Raw genomic sequence first — 17,167 nt, forward strand, 5'->3', positions numbered from 1 at the left:
GTGAGTGATCCGGCCCAGGAGTGCCACGCCATCACAGGGCTCGCACCAAAGACCCTACCTGCCCTCCGGTGCCCCTGTGCACCTTGGGTTATCAGACAGAACTGCCCTTTTACCCCAAAGGGGGTGGAGGTGCACTAACACAATGTGATAACAGCCAAACAGGCAGACACTGTTGTCCCTCCTTCCATCCCATTCCTTGGCTGTAAAAGCCTCTAAGTTCCATAAAAAAAAAATCACACTCAGTCTTTCCAGGCAAGGCCCTCACTGTCTCTCCCGCCCCCGCGATATGCACATTCTTCCATTGGTGATGGTCAATACATTTAGCACAGGAGGATTATGGGTAAGCCTACCATCAACTAGAGGGCTACTGAATGGCTTCTGGGTTTTACCAGGCCCATATGGGGGAAAGTGTTTGCAGAGATGCACAAGAGATTCCCAGCTCGGGGCTTTCCATGCCGAGGGGCATCAGGATTCCTCGTTGGGTAAAACAGAGAAATAATGAAACGCCATACTGCCGATTTCTGCATCATGTCAAAGGCTGGGATAACGTGACGTCTCTGCAGAGCCATGTGTTTTTAGATGGTGACAACAATGGCATGGCGGCCCGATATAGGGCTGTCCTCCCGAGGGCTTTTAAGCTGTCGTCTTTTGAAGCTTAGACATGCAGGCACGCTCTCTCTCTCTCTCACACACACACACACGCAACACAAACAAATGGACTGTACACGCCAACCCTTTGTTGGTCGGAGCAAACGTGGTCAGAACGGGGTGGACGTCTAATTCCTGTGACAGGCCGCATTAGCGTACAAGACAAAGTCAAAGGAAGGGAAGCCTGGGGGCAAGAATCGAGAAGAAAGCAGAAAATCTCATTTAGTTTTGAAAAACATGGCCCCCACCAAGACGTGGCTACAGATTGGGGTTCCTCTCATGTCTTTGGATATGCGAGCTCCTTACGACTGGGCTGCTCTTACAAAAGTGCGGTTTTTGTTTTTGCAATCCATAATTGCTGCTCGAAAACAGTTCGGCAGCTAGAAGAGGATGGCGCTCCAAAAATTCAATCTATCATGGATCCTCATCTACTGCTGGGTTGCTGGCTACCACACACAACTAACCTGTAACCATCTTGGACCAGGATCGGAAATTTATGCATCCCTCACACCCAGAAGGTAGGGCAAACACTATACACAGTGACATCCCACCATCTCTACTTAGATGAAGCCAGTTAAAGCTTGGATGAACGCCACACCAGACTGAAATAGAAAATGGCAACTGAGTTAAGTTAAATAATGGGCAAAGGGCCTGGAAGGCAGGACTCACGACCTGAGAGATGCTTCCCTCGTGTAAAAGTGCTTTGGGATATACGGCTCACCTCTGATCTTTAACCTTTCCCTGCGTAACCTAATGAGAGTCTATGGCCTCCATGAGACTGAATCCCAGAGTGGCTCTTCTCACCGTCATGTAAATGCAGCCCCATAAAAGCAGCACAGAATAACATGGCACAACAGAGGGGGAAAAAAAGGCTCTCAGAGAAAATAACACACACTCCGGCGCTGCAGCATAAATCGTCTGATCCAGTCTACGCTTTATTACGGCTGTTGTAGGCTATTTTCGAGGAGCCCAGGGAAAAGGGCCTGCGTTTCGCGTGCTGAACTTTCTCCACATAAACAGGCTTTAACTCAAAGCATTACACTCTGTACCTCTGCCAGTTCTTCAGCGGGGGCGCCGGCAACTGAAACGGGGCCAAAGAAAAGACCAGAGATGTGTTTTCTACTCAATTACAACTGTCTCAGCATCTGTAGGGCAGGCATTAATCAGTTAATGCTACGCTGACCGGTGAAAGATGAAGAAAAGGGATGTTTTAGATGTGTTCCAGCTGAGCGGATGAATTATTGACTATGACGCAACGCATCCAGCTGACATTAAAAGACAGGTGGATTAGAAAAGGGGATTAACCTGCAACTAGACAGTCACACAACGAAATCCCTAAGGTCCCGCAGCTTTGATGCAAAGCTCTAAGCAGAAATGCATTAAAAAGACCCACATTCAGACTGCCCCAAAGAAGACGATTTCAATTTATTTGTGCAGAGTGACTACCTGCTATGAGTACTACTGATACTATGCAGTGCGGAAAACCAAAAAGCCTCTGACTCAAACTGAATCATACGTGGCTCACAGAGCGAGGGGAAGCTATGCTACCAGAGTAGCCCTTGCGGCCGGGTCTAATTCCTGATTCACTCTAAACATGAATCATGGGCTGCAGGGAACTGCTCGGGTTGACTTCACTCTTGTTTATGTATTTTAATAAATCGCCCTTCCTCACACCCGAAACCGCAGGGCAATTCGATCCAAAGTCAACCTCCTTTTCCACAGTCACTCACACCTCCGTTCAAAATGAACCATGTCGCCCAAAGCGGGCTGGTCAAGTATCGTAAGTAGCTAGGCAGATAGTCGACGTTCCAAGACAACGGTTCAAAAGTTCTCCTCTCAGACCATCGCACCAAGAATAAGTGAGGAAGGAAATCCTGGAAGAAAGTGATTTCCAGCGGGTCAATGCATGGAAAGTCGAGGAAGCTGGTAAGAGGATACAGCTGGTCTACAAGGGGTCATGGCTCAACACTTCATTGAATAAAGAAGTCTGACCTGGGACACAAGAGTAACACAGGCACTCAAACGCCAGTACCTGGGGAACACATGCAGGCACAGAGAAACAACCACACACATGCATACTGGCCTCAGAAAGGTAACACTCTTGAGAAGACGGCGGGCGGCGTAGCGATACCTGAGGTACTCACAGCTGTCGAGTACGGATTCAAGTTGCAGGCGTTCTCGGCCCAGCAGCCACACCCGTAATGAGCTGCCTAAAGACACACAAGTCCAGAGAACATCACCGCGGTTACTACTCATGCCATTCCATGCTGGTGTGGGAACCGGTGAATCATACAAGCAGGATGATGTTAAACAGGAATGTCAAGGGAGTCTTGGTGGAAAGTCAGAGGGCCTTCCTAGCTTCGAGCAGGGGCTTCATGCCGCGTGTGAAGGGTGATCTGAAGATGGGAGGGGCCCTACCTGGCCAACTCTACCCGGATGCTTCATGGCAAGGCCTCCGCTCGATACTGCCGCCGCCACGTTGCCTTCCTGGTCCACCACGACAGCCCCCACCGTGTCCAGAGACCCAGAGCCATTCTCCTGCTGAGGGATCGATAGGACAGGCTGTCAGCAGAAGTAGGTCTACAGCTTGCAACAGGACGCCAGGTCCGGTATTGATAGATGGGTGTTTTCGGTGCTGGAAGAGGCCCAAGGTCATGCCGTCATCTTTTAGCCTCATACGGATCTCATCTTAAAGAAAACTGGTCCCCAAAATTCCATTTCAAATTCCAAATTACTTCCTCCTCAGAAGCAGAGGAATTCTCCTGATCATGCACTGCGATTTCTGGCACTTCAGTTGTTCCATTCCACCCTCCTGCACATTGCTGACAGCATTAATAAGAACTATTATTATTATTGCTGCTGTTGTTTAATAATAAACAGGACTTTAAAATCTGTTAGCAGAAAGCATCCCCGCACCAAAACTGAGCAAGTGTTACTTTTGGGAAGACAAAAAAAAAAAAACATCGGCAAAACATTATTGTTTGTGTGCCTTGGAAAAAAAAAGGTCTGAAGGTCAAAAAAGTAATTTATATTGCAAAAAAAAATAGAAATCAAAACCCGGCCAGTCGTAATCACCACATCATAGGGGCAACGGCGGTCTTTTTAATGAAAAAATACAAACTGGAAAACAAAGGATTGGGCTCCTTGAAAGGGCTTCATTTCCATCTCTTTGGAGCTAACGGGAGGCCCTACAGAAAGGGAGACTCAGTCTGAGGATAACCTTTTAGCCGGGAACGTGCAAATGCACACGCACGACTGGGATGCTTCACTGCTGACAGGAGCTACCGCCTGATTGGCTACTCAGCAGGGAAGGGGCGGGACGAGTGCACCTTGAGGAAATGCTGTTCTTAAAAAGGCCCTGGATCCATAATAACCATGAGGGTTATGGGTGCAGATCAGCACATCCAAAAGGAGGATAACCCCACAAGATCAAGACTACAAAGAAGTACAACAAGCAGTCAGCTGGGATCCAAAATAAATAATAACAATAATAATAATAATAATAATAATAAATCATCTTTTTTTACATAGCAACTTTCTACATAAAATGCAGTCCAAAGTTTTACACACTGAAAATAAAAATGAGATTTTTTCTTCTTTTTTTTTAATTGAGACATGCAACTAAACAGGGTAAGCAATTAGAGTAAATAACTAAGACATTTTTAAAAGTCACGCCTGTTAGAGACCAACCGAATTTAAGGAGGCCAGGAAGACAGGGCACAGCACACAATGGGAAGAAATTTGTTCCTGGATGCAAATCGCACCAGATAATGACAGGAATGGTGCAAAAAATGACATTGGTTAAGTACTTCTAGCCAACATCATTACAGGCCTCCATAAACGCCAGAGCAATTAAAACTTCCATTTTCTTTCCTTTTTAATTAATATCCACTTAATAGCAGACAAAACTAAGGGTAGCAAACTAAGGAAAACAGGATTAAGTCGCGGCCTCGTGGAAGCTTTCCTTTCCTCTGCCCTCTGAAGACGTTCCCCTCGATAAAAATGGAAGCTGGAGCAATTTAAATTGTTTTTCAAGGAACCGCTGCTTTATCCCCCCCCCCCCATTCACAGACGAGGCACCCCCCCACCCCATCCACCCTCATCCCAGCAAAAGCAGCCCCCCCCCACATCCTGTAATATCAATGCAATGTGGAGGACAGACACGGCCAAGCAAGCCAAATGTTTGTCTTTCCAGTCAAATAACAGAACTGGCTGAACTTTGCCTAGGCTTCTATTATGATTTAATCTCCAAGATTTATGCCTAATAACCCGTCAGTGACCCCTCCCCCCCGCCGCCCCCACCAGTTAATTTATTAAAACGTTTGCTTGTGCGGTTCCTTTTCACGCAGACGGACCACACAGCAATGTGGAATAAAGGTAAACCTGAGAGGGCCAGGCACACCTCCACCTCGTACCTCCACCCCGCACCTCGTACTTCCACCTCGTACCTCCACCCCGCACCTCGTACTTCCACCTCGTACCTCTACCCCAGTTCAGTCAAACAGGGCCCACATCCTCCCAAAGCCGGCGCTTTTGAAGTCAAAATACACCTCTCACACCCGCACGCGCCAATTTCTAACCAAAAAAAAGGGGGTAAACATGATTAACTACGCTACACAGAAGAATTTACATAATAATTTCAAGATGGGAAGCAGGCAGAGCGAAAAGACAGACCGAAGAAGATGGACACTCACGGCACTATTCAGGGAGGACATCATACCATTTTATTCCCCGGATGTGAGAGCCATAGATTGGGATTTTTTCCCACCTTCACCAGAGAATCCCACAGCAAACAGGGAGGTCCAGGACACAAAGCCTTTCCGGCAGGAAGAGAGAGCGAGCATCTCCTCCGCCGGGGATTCGCGATTGTGACAGAAACCACAACCGGGCTTTTCAAAGACGCTGAAAAAGGGTGAGATGGAAACAGCAGCGGCCCCACGCTAATGAGCAGAAAACAACTTTTACAACTCCTGTGTGTGTGTGTGTGCGTATGTGTGCGTGCGTGTGTGTGTGTGCGTGTGTGTGTGTGTGTGTGTGTGTGTGTGTGTGTGTACGCGCGACTTTCCAAATGCCCCATCCCGCTTCCATCATTAGAGGAGAAAAAGATCCAAAGAGGACAGGAAAAAGATCAACGCTATGAAATATCACAAAGAGCAAACGAACTGTGACCTATAAAATGCAGCAGATGTGGACGGCTTTGACACAAACCATGCTATCTGAAACAAGAGCTTCTCTCCCTTTGTGAAGGGGTTTAGTTAATACTCTTAGTAAAAACCTTTCATTGTTATATTGTTGCAGGCCTTAAAATGCAAGAAGAAAATCATCCCATTTCAAATATATTATTTTACGTTTGCTTACGACGCCCACAGAAAAAAACGCCGTTTGAAACTGACCTACCTGGAATTCAAGGCACATGATGTAAATGTAACTTTTTAATTACACTAGACATACGGACAGCTCCCCACTGCCAATTTCTAAGGCTGCTATTCCGATTGGCTGAGGATTCCTTTCTTCTCTCTGATTGGATGCCGATGCCAGCCTTTCCTCTCTAAGGCAAGGGTGGCGGTGACCCACAGCTTCAGCTATGCATGTAAGCAGTCATGAGGGTCAAAGGGCGTGATGACAGCACCATGCGGCTTGGGGGCCACAGCGGGACTCTGAGGCCAGGAAGATCCCGCAGTGCCACAATTTGTTGTTCCTCCCTCCTCTGTCACAGACAAGGCCAATCCAAACAGCAGCAGACCACAAGAGTTAATCCTTTGTTTACATAGCTGCTTAATCCATGTTCCCCCCCCCCCTTTTGGCAATTATGGGTTATTGAAATCTGCAGTAGTTATGCAGTAATTGAAGCCTCTAAAACAACCCCCCAACCCCGAATGCCGGCAGCAGGGATGAAAGGTTTCCACAGACGCTGGAAACCTGTGCACAGACGCTGCACAGAAATGGACATACCTGCACCACATTAATGGCTAATGGTGCTTTTCCACTGCCACCAGCAACCGAGTCGTACCCGACCCATACCTGTGCTGACACTGCTTACTAGCAGGGGCGAAAGCGTGACCAACCCGAGTTTGGCTGCATCAGCTATCTGATTGGTCGAAATACATGGGGACGAGACAGAACCAGTAATCTGTGTCCATGTGCTCGGATTATATGAAGGTGAAAGGGACATATTTTATATGGAGACTGAACGGAATAGATTCATAATGCAAATTTTCGCAAAGTAATGCTAAATCCACTACAGTCTGATGCTAACATAAGATTCTCACAGACGTGCTAGCGGAAATTAGCATATAACAAATCACGACGTACACTGTGTGAACAGCAAACAAGCGCCTGCTTGGTTTTCCTTCACTGTCGCTCTCTAACCCAGCCACGCCGATACTGAGCCGACTGTTCTGCAGGGGAAAATCGAAGCGAGCCGGGACTGCACTGTGACTGCTCTCTCTTCACGGTACAGGTCGATTCCTGTATGCCAATGGAAAAGCGCCATAGGTGAGCGCAGGACATTCATCCAGGCTGTCGAACATTAGGTGTCAGCTAAGAGCGCCGTCTTCAGACTGATAAGGAGCAATCGCTACTTGCTTTGAAGTCTAAGTCAGGCCCCGCAGCTTCAAAGGAAACACACCTCAGGAAGAACAGAACCCACCTCTCTGGATTTCACATTCAAATCTGCATTTACCAGAAGCCCTCATCGCCTGCTTACAGACGCTCTGTCCCTATTAAATTCTGTGTACAGATAATCTAGCGCAGCAATTTAAATACTAAGATGGGAAGCCCCAGAATGACTGGTTAAATTTTCCCTCTCTGACGGCATAAGGAATGCCGAATTAAGACCTGTGCCGAATTCCTAATCAATCACTTCCTTCCTGGCAGTGACGGAGGCCACTCACGTTCTCACTTGATTGTCTTCTCTTCTTCGCCTGCACGTAGTCAGACTCCACCTTCTCCGCCAGCTCTATTTTCCGCCTGTTCCTCTTGTAGGCGGACAAACTGAACTCTACACACATACGGGAGGGGGGAGAAAGACAGGAACATCTCAAAATCGCAAAATCTGATTATTTTTCAAAGGGGGGAAAAAATGAGAATGGGAAATACCTGAGAATGTTTGGGTTTTGCTACAATGTGTCAGATTCACATTGTTTGCGCAACAAACCAAAGAAACGGACATATTCCAATAAGATTGCTGAATTTTTACTCAAGCGATTCATGAATCTAAGTACTTCTGTACTTGGGACCTGGGTTTTAAAGATGTTCTTCTCCTAGGACTTGAAAACCTTAAGATCTCAGTGTTTTCTTCCACCTCATATAAGCTTTTTAGCATTGGTGCAAAAACTGGCTCCAAGTTTCATTTTCGCCTGCAAACCATCAGAAACGCCAAGCTGTTCCAGTCCTGTCCAGGGGGTGGTGACAACAAGCCCGCAGGCACGGAGCCATCAGCCATCAGAGCCCGCTAAATCCGCACCGCGCCATCAGATGATGCATCCCAGGCATTCGGACGCTGGCGGCAGGGGAACGAAAACCCAGGGCTCGATCCAATGCCCGCTCCGCAGACTAGCCAAGAACGGTTGCCCTGACTACCAGCGATCAAAGATGAGAGTATGCAGCGCACGTGGCAGTAAACAGAAATGAGGTTCCTAATCCAGAACAGTTTAGGATCCAACAAACAATTCAACATAAAAAAAAAAAAAATGTGCTTTTGGCTCAAGATTCATGGCAATGGATTACACACACATTTTGTTAAAGGGACAATCAGGAAGAATATCACCACTTGCAAAACAATTTGCTTTGCATGCGTCAAAACTATTAAGTGTAATTATGAAACACAAGTGCTATAAAGACGTTTACAGAACAGAAAATGGAATGCAGCGAGCTCCTATTAAAAAGCACAGTGCGCTTTGTCTCAATGAGGAAAAGTATCGTCAGACGAGCAGGTTGTCTGGTGTTATAAAAGTGAGTCACTCAGATTCACTAATACACTACTAAAATAACCTACGTGATCCGAACATTCAGGAACATGACTCAAAAATGAAAAATAGCTTCATATTTACAGAATGTATTCAGAGGACAATAAATCAGCACTGAAGGGTTCAGCTTTAAATCCATCATACAGCTTTCATGATCAAAAACACTTGAATTCACAAGTAGTAAATCTGTTGTGGAATTATGATGGAGATGATAAATGAATTTAAAACTGAGATATAAAGCCGTGGAAAAAATTGAGACCACTCTATATTTTTAAACAAATCTGTATTTTTAAATTATGGTTTAATTGTGGTTCTGCTGGCAGAAGGCTATGCTGAGCAACAGTTTTCTTTCAGGTTCAAAATTTCTAAGACAGCAGCACACAAGAACAAGGTGAAGCAGGAGACTCTCTGGGAAGCACCAGAAACCAGCCAGGTAAAGCGCAGAAGTGACTTTCTAATGCCAAACATGACCATTAACTTATATGACGTCAAGTGACTTTCAAAAGGAATGGGAATCATTAAGTGCAAGTGTGAGGTGCACTGCTAGGACAGTTCGTATCAGGCTCTGAGAAGCAGGACTGAGGGTCCCATAAAGCAAGGAAGAAGCCCTTCATTAATGAGAAGCAGGGAAGAACCAGGCTGCAGTTTGCAGAAAAATATATATTATTCACAGACGCACACCCATAAATTGGGAAATGAGTGAAACAAAAAGTGGCGCTGTGGTCTCAATTTTTTCCACGGCTGTAGATGCAATGTGAAGTTTTTATAAAATAACTGCTGAATTGTAGCTGCTCAGTTCAGGAAGGGAAATGGGCCCAAGTGTTTTTCTGAAGAACTAAATATGCAAGGAAATCAGTCACAGTCAGCATGTGTGTATTTGATATGTGCAACTCATTAGTACAGTAAGGATGTTAAAAGAAACCCTTAATCATGTGATTAAGGAATTGGATCGAAACGTCTTAAGCTCGCTATAGCACCGGTTAGCAAGGTGCACGCAGAAATGCTCTGATATGATGAGGGGGGGAATGAAGGTAAAACTGAGAGACCCAGCTGTACAAATGGACAGAACAAAGCATTCCAGCTCTGCAGTACCACATAGCGAGACTTCATATTAACACATATCTGGCTGCATTGCGTGCAAACACTCTATAAATAGAATAAACATATCACATGCCAACTCCAGTGGTGCCGTTTATTGGATTTTTAAGACAGAGAGAGAGAGAGAGAGAAAGAGCGCTGCACTTGTGGCATCACCAGGGATCTGAGTGTCAGCAGCACCTTCAGATGGTTCCCTGCTGGTTCTCTGTGCACCTTATCAACATCATTTTTCTGGCCTACATAAGTCCATTGGCAAGAGCATCAGCGGAGAGGAGGGTCATTCTGAGGACTCAACGAGGGCGAAATACTCACTCGTGGCCATTTTGTCCGAAGGACAGGATGGTATCCCATGGCTCAGTGCCCAGTGATAGGCTCCTCGCCCCACCAAAAAGCTGAGACAGAAGAACCAACCGAGCATGTTACTGAGGGCGTGATTATGACCGCTGTGAGGTAACAAGCACAGCCGACAGACAAAACAACATTTGCCTTTAACATTCCAGTGGTTCCAAATAAAGGACTGGGAGAGTCACACTAATTCACTGAATAGTCTACAAAGGTCTCGATATACAACAATTAAAAAGCACTTATGCAGAAATACAGAAATGCATAACCGTTTAAAAATCATTCGGAGCAAGAGCGCTCGGCAAGCAATGAATCGATAAAATAAATCCAGGTGCTTTCTGGGAAATGACGAGCGACTGCCAGCCAGAATCATGCGGATTTTGGCCGAACGCTATTCCTGAAGAGAAGAAAGGGGCCCTGTTTCTTGTTTCTTCTGCATCTGTGATGGTCCTCCCATGTTTAAAAAGAACTAAATTCAGCAAATTCAAAGAAAACACTATTTCACACATTCCATATTCCAAGGGGAAGGAACGCAATAGCTGATATATTAAGTTTCGCAGATTCCTAAGGAAACCCTAATCTGAAGAACATGCTGTCAAAACAGAGCCTCTCCACTGTAGGCCTGGGCAACCCATCAAAGGTGGTGCTCCCTTGGGGGCAGGTGGCAGAGGTGCCACTGCTGACTGGAGGACCTACCATGGAGGAACACGACCCGCAGACAGTTTTCCTTTGAGGGCTTCGCTCAGCAGTCTGCTCGCCACCAACACTGGATTCTTAATGTCTGGCGGGACAGATAAACAAGAGCAACAGGTGTCAGTAACCCCAAATGGGATATACTGACTGCAAAAGAAATCAATTAAACAAGGAAAGAAGTGGCGAGTTGAACTGAAAAGGCACTTATGCAGCCAATAGACTTTCTATTTTGGGCAGAGTAACCGGTGTCCCACATTAACATCGATCACCGAAGGGTGACTGAACATCAGTACAAAATGAGAATGTATTTACGGTGAATTCTCGCTGAGACATCCGGTGTTCTGTGACAAGGTCTCCAACTCCCACTGTCACTCTGATAACTGAACCCAATGGGAACAACAAGCTTGTGTTCAAAAGCCATCGCCGGGGTCCACAAGCAAAGCCCTCAGTCAGCAAGGCAATAGGATCCCAAAGGACAGCAGGCCCAGAGCCAGAAGTACATTTGTGTGTCCAGCAAGGGGGTTTTAAACTTATGTTTGCTACCCGTAACTCAGGGGTGGCCAATCTTATCCGCAAAGGGCCGGTGTGTCTGCGGGTTTTCGCTGCAACTCCCTAATTAGATTACTAATTAGAGGACTGATTGGCTGATGAGTCCTCACACCTGGGTTTGAACAGCTGACCTAAAGGTTACCCCAAAAACCTGCATACACACCGGCCCTTTGCGGATAAGACTGGCCACCCCTGGCCTAACTGATAGCAAATATAATTCGGGCGAGGGGGTGGGGGCTCAAACCTGTTATTTTACTACATGGCAACATGTCTGAAGTACAGGGTGAAACTATACGGCTCCCATCTAGACAACCATGGCATGTTCATAATCGCAACGGGGAAGGATTCATCTGAAATGCAAATGGTAATTCAGTAATTGTTTACTCTATTTGAAGATGATTGTCTGTCCTAAGGATTACACAGTATTCTTGAATTCTTTCTTCACTTGTGTTTTTAGTTTAATAAACTGATACAGTAGCTTGTTCTTAAATACTGATGACTGTCTTTTTGGAGATCAATTTAATGAAGTGCGATGCGCAGGATTTCTCGGCTGTAGATCGGAGAGTTTACTGCGCGTTCCAGAAACGCAGCCGCAATTGGCCTCTTGAAATCTACACACGCATGGATGCAAGCGTACACATATAAGCAGACGTATACAGGAAGGAAATAAAGAAGGAAATACTTGGAACAGGGCTTCACTCTCAATTGCCTCCTAGCAAAAACCTTATGTGAAATGCATGGACAGGGAGCATTATAAATTTGCGCCAAGAAGAATTTCTTTGCCATGTAACAATTTTATGGTTTAACTGTTAGAGCAAAGCACTGCAGTCTTATCAGCTCTGGCTATGACGGTAAACACTTCCTGTTCTCTGATTGCTGCCTTTTTGAGTAGACGACGTGCCTTGGCAATTCTCTTTCAGTAGGATGCAAATGCTCTTTAAGCTTTGAGGCCTTCCAGGGCTTACTTATGGAAGAACGGTTCAATACTCTTGCAAAACATCTCCAGTTGCCCATTCCGGAGGAATAGACTCCACAAAGTGACATTCTCTTGGAGTCTGAACGGACTGTTTTTTTTTTTTTTTTTTTTTTTGTGGCTTACGCCTGTCATAATCCAAAGCACACCCAGGGCGAAGCCCACAGTGGGGTACAGCATAATGGAAACGGCATGGGCAACCAAAGGGGCCATTTTTACAAGAGCCAAAGACAACTGCCAGAACACTGAAAAGAAAGGAGGATTGAGAGGACCCTCCATTCAACCCAGGGGAAAGCAATGCAAGGGATTTATCATGCAGAAGCTCACGCCATTGAACAGGCACAACCAGGGACAAACATAACACCAGTGACGAACAAACTCACTAGCTTAGAAACCTTACCACTGAGGGCACCCACTGCCCCATACTGCAAGGATTTTCCATCCATGATGCTGGCGTCACATTCAATCTCCCCTGACAGGTTCAGGTTGGAGCCCATGCCCGCGTTGGTGAAAGGAGAATCCTGTGAAGTTCAAACCACTTTTAAGACACCTGTCGGACTTTTTTTGGCACTGGATTCCTCCAGCTGTTTCCCTTCGCTCTCCATCCAGCAGCTGGATAACATTCACAAAGGAGCTAGACTCACTGTGTCGGGGCCATGCTTGCGTTTCTGTGAACGATGCCATTAAAATGACTGCGCGCCCCCAGCCAATCACACAGTCAGATTTATTGCACCCTGAGAAGAGTAACACTCCATAGGTACTGTAGTGTAGCATTTCCCAACATGGCCCACAGGGAGCCCCAAACAGTCCATGTTTTTTGCACCCTCTCAATTCCCTGCCAAACAGCCTACATTTTTCTTCTCTGTCTTAGCATCCTACTGAGAGCTGGAAGGGAGCAAAATCGTGGACTGTCTGGGCACCGGGTTGGGAAACGCTGTTCCAGAGAACAGGAAGGTGTGACGTGGGAGCGCACCTCCAACTCCACCAGTGCCGCAGTGACAGCCTCCACTGCTGGGGCACCAGCGTTCAGCTTCTCCACAGCCTGAGAGACACGTCCAAAGCACATAATGAGGGTCACTGCTCAACACTGACCTCTAGCACCAAAAAAAAAAAAACTCAGACACCACTACCCCATGTGGCCATGGGATTCAACTTACACTGGCAACATTTTCGTCAAAGTAGAAATATATCAAAGTGAACACTTCAGCACAACAATTGGAACAGCAATACACTTAGATATAGGTGAGCGTGTGGTCTTGAGGCAATAACATGATGTAGCAGCCCTTTAAATTAAGACGTACTATCTCACACAAAAAAAAAAGTGGAGAAAAACACCTTAAGAGATACTGGGCTATAAATTTTATCCTGAGGTCTGGCTGTACCCAGACAGCCTCTAGCATGACGTAGCTTTGCTATCCACACATGACTTACATTCTCTGGCATGCTTTTGGCCATTCTTGATTTATTCCTGTAAATAAAACGATATACCGCAACAGCTTTGATTACAGACGGGGAGAAAGGTTCTTTCCCTGTTTTTTTTCATATTTTGAACTTTTCTTGTGGCAAGAGGGACTGCCAATACACAGAAAACACAGGATAACAAAGTCATTCTTTCTGCGCAATACTCACTGGTACTGCACTGCAGAGTTTTACTTGCTTTTTAACATACAGGAGTACTCTGGTGCAAACTCACCCTCTGGCAGGCTTTTTTACAGACATGCTTATACTCCTTGGCTTTGGACTCCGAGTGGTAACCAGCGCCTGAAATAAACAAGAAGTATAAGCAACAATAATGCTGAGTTGCCTATGACACATAGGGTGCATTGTTCTCAGACATTAGTTAGTTCAAACAAAGTAATATGCCTTGGCATATGAAGTATGGCACAATCAATAAAAGTATTGCAACAAAGGGCTTGAGTTATAAGCAAGCAAACTTTGGTTCAGAATGGGCTTGGACACTCTATAATGGCTCAATGAGGGAAACTGAAGCTTATGTCATAACTACAGACTGCAAAGGCCAAACCTCGTTAAACAATGGCTGAACAAAATCTGACAATTCATTTATAAATAATGGAGTAGTCCAATACAGAAAATTAAAATGCATCAATTAAGATCCCAAGTACACCATAAAGAGCTGTATCCCTTATTTACATCCTAGGAGTTAAAAGCATAGACAGTCGTTATGGGTTTTGTAGCAGGCTGTCATTGCACTGGTCAAAACAAACCTGCATGCACCAGCACAAACCCCATTGTCTTCCTGTCCCGTGGCTGGTCCTTCGGTGTATCTGCCGAGCCGCCGGAGATTCGCAGGAAAGTAGAGGGCAGCCGCACCTCGGCTTCTTGGATTATTTTGTCCATGACCCCAGCCCGACTCAGGAGGCATCATGCCCTGGCCGCCACTCAAAGGACAGGCATCATAGCAGGAGACAGAGCGCTGAAAACACGGAGAATGGGGATGAAAACAATAAGCAAGCCGGTGGCAGGTAAAGAGAGCCGTTGATGCTGACTAATGTGTGGGAAGGTACGATAACAACAGTACGGGGTCATTCAGAATGTATTAAGTATTTTAAGGGCATTTACATGGTGACTGAATTCAAAATTCTGGATTTGAATACCGAGAAGTCAAGACAGTCATCTCTTACTAATCACCAGAAGCATATAGACGCTGGTAAATTTCATGTCCATTCGCTTTCAGTCAAAGCGACGCAGAGAGTTTAGAAATTGTACAAATTTCTATGAAAGTTCCTAAGTTGTTACTATGCATCAGTTCTTAAAATTTATTTGTGATCAGCACAAAGTAAACTGAATTTAGCAATTAGCTTGATATGCGGCTAGCTAACCAGCCGGCTAAATTAACTCAATACGGCAACAATTAAACCTTACGTGTAGAATATCCAAAAATGCTATTACTACGTTAGATGGTTAAAAAGACACATAATGCCGTTTGTACTCCAAGAAGTTGACACCGTCGATTGAATTGCAAGAGTTTGCTAGCAAGCTTTTCTGAATGGGGGGGAAACTTCTAACGTTAGCTAACTAGCGAGCTGCGTGGAAACATTCAGAGTCAAAGACGTTCAGATTGCACATGTTAAATAGGCTCCTTTCGACAGTGCGAGCGGACGGCTGTCTAATTTGCTGCAATCGATGCTAGATTATTATTTTTGGCGCTGGTCTTTGAAAACGAGCCGCATCGCATTCATCTCGGCATTTCGCCGTGCAGTCCGACACGCCACCGAGCAAATCACTTCCTAGTTCATTGGCAAAGCGGCGTCACGTGACGCATGCGCGTACGCTTCCCTGGCAGCTGGAGCGCGTGAGTGCAGTGAAGTGAAGTGATCGCGAATCACGAACCGTAGTAGATCGTTATTGTCATCACTAATATTCTTTGTATGTGGAATTTTTAGAATAATATATATAACGTACATAGAACTTTCAGAGCACTATACATGTAAATCATTACGTACAGTCCCGCTGTTTTGTACCGTCCTGTGTTTTTGCCCTGCCTTAGTTCCATTCACCGTGGTCCTGGGGGAACCTCATCTCGTGCCACTGTATGTGGATATGACAAAAAAATCCTACTTGACTAACCTGGGTGGGGTGTGGATTAGATTCCGGTTATCTTTCAGAAATTAATAAATGTCTACATAATACTTTTTTTGAATAAAGAATACTTTATTCGCTGTTGTACAAGTATGTGGTTTTAATTTTCGTAAATTTCACCTGGATCTCCTGTATGACCCGTAAATACGGGCGAGAAAGAGAAGCTTGTAGTCAGAAATTGGTTTGTGCAAAAAGGCAGCGTTTGTTTTGAAGCCAACGAATTGCAAAGTGTATAAAGAATGTATGATAAGCGTATTTGACCATCAGACCACCATCTGTACTTCATGAGAGACAGTGTCTCCATATTGGGAATATAGCAGCTAAATACTTGCCTTTGAAGGGAAATTCAAGTTTACAGACATCTGTCGTCCCCCTTTAACATATGGTTATGCCACGCAAACAATCTGGGCTTCTTTCACGAACTAGTATATGCAATGCTGATATTAATCGAGCGAGTATGAAGCAGTTCCACTAACCTTCTCCTGTCACGGCCGATGACGAGGGTGATGCATGGGTTAATTTCATTTAATACATTTGGTAGGAATACAAGGACGTACTTTTACTGGAATATTTCACCACACACTTCACAAATAATTGCTTTAAAAAATAACCAAGTAAAATAATTTCCTTATTCCGATAGATCTGAATGAAGTCACCTCAGATATTTACTCTTTCATTGGTTTTAAATTGGGCATGACTGCTGTACGCCCTATGCGAGCCTGTTAAATCTATTATCATTTCATTGTCTTTAACCAAAGAAACTTAAAATGAATTTGGAAATGGAAACTCTGCGTGTGTAGATATGGTGCTTTACCAAGGACACTGTAACACCGCTAGAGCCCCTTCTGGAGCCTCACGCAGCAACATTTTAGTACGGGCGTTACTTGAAATGGTCTAGATGACACACAGACACTACTGAGTGCAAGCACTGGTCAGGATTCCACTCTCCTGGATTATCTAAACATTATCCTCAACAGATGTTTTGATGGAGACACCAGCAGAAATAAACTGGAACAGATTCTGTCGGACCACAAAGCCGAAACAGGATCTTCTTTTCCACGGTCAACACAGAAATTCAGTTTGGTTCCTGAGGGCTTTCACCTGAAATGTCCCAAGCATCCACAACCTACAATATGATGTTGTCAGAGTAAACACAGCACGCCGTGCCCACCTACCTCTCCCACCCAAATGAGGTCCAAGGTCAGACTACATTCAGCTTGATCTTAGTTAACTCTCAAATATAATTCATTGGCACCCGCCTAGTAAGACATTGTGAATCTCAAATCACGTTTTCACC

At 45.2% G+C, this 17,167-nt stretch overlaps 1 protein-coding gene across 6 annotated transcripts in view; it reads right to left on the reverse strand.

Moving 5' to 3' along the window:
- Nucleotides 1–15,752, reverse strand: part of tasp1 (taspase, threonine aspartase, 1) — a 33,083-nt gene extending 17,331 nt beyond the window's left edge. Inside the window, exons 1-10 of one of the 6 annotated variants that reach the window (XR_011989455.1) lie at nt 15,154–15,537; nt 14,496–14,704; nt 13,964–14,031; nt 13,244–13,312; nt 12,671–12,791; nt 10,752–10,836; nt 10,026–10,105; nt 7,542–7,648; nt 3,067–3,189; nt 2,793–2,858 (exon numbers count right to left, since the gene is read on the reverse strand). Coding sequence is in view for 5 of the 6 variants with exons in the window: in XM_072709498.1 (XP_072565599.1) it covers nt 2,780–2,858; nt 3,067–3,189; nt 7,542–7,648; nt 10,026–10,105; nt 10,752–10,836; nt 12,671–12,791; nt 13,244–13,312; nt 13,964–14,031; nt 14,496–14,628 (865 nt within the window). In the remaining variant the exon portion in view is untranslated. Of the gene's footprint in view, nt 1–2,779; nt 2,859–3,066; nt 3,190–7,541; nt 7,649–10,025; nt 10,106–10,751; nt 10,837–12,670; nt 12,792–13,243; nt 13,313–13,701; nt 13,739–13,963; nt 14,032–14,495; nt 14,705–14,919; nt 15,540–15,734 lie in introns of those variants that run through there. The other 5 variants (XM_072709498.1, XM_072709499.1, XM_023796302.2 and 2 more) reach the window with 5 other exon arrangements.
- Nucleotides 15,753–17,167: the final 1,415 nt, after the last annotated feature.

Source organism: Paramormyrops kingsleyae, chromosome 3 (genome assembly GCF_048594095.1).
Source record: "Paramormyrops kingsleyae isolate MSU_618 chromosome 3, PKINGS_0.4, whole genome shotgun sequence".
NCBI lineage: Eukaryota > Metazoa > Chordata > Actinopteri > Osteoglossiformes > Mormyridae > Paramormyrops > Paramormyrops kingsleyae.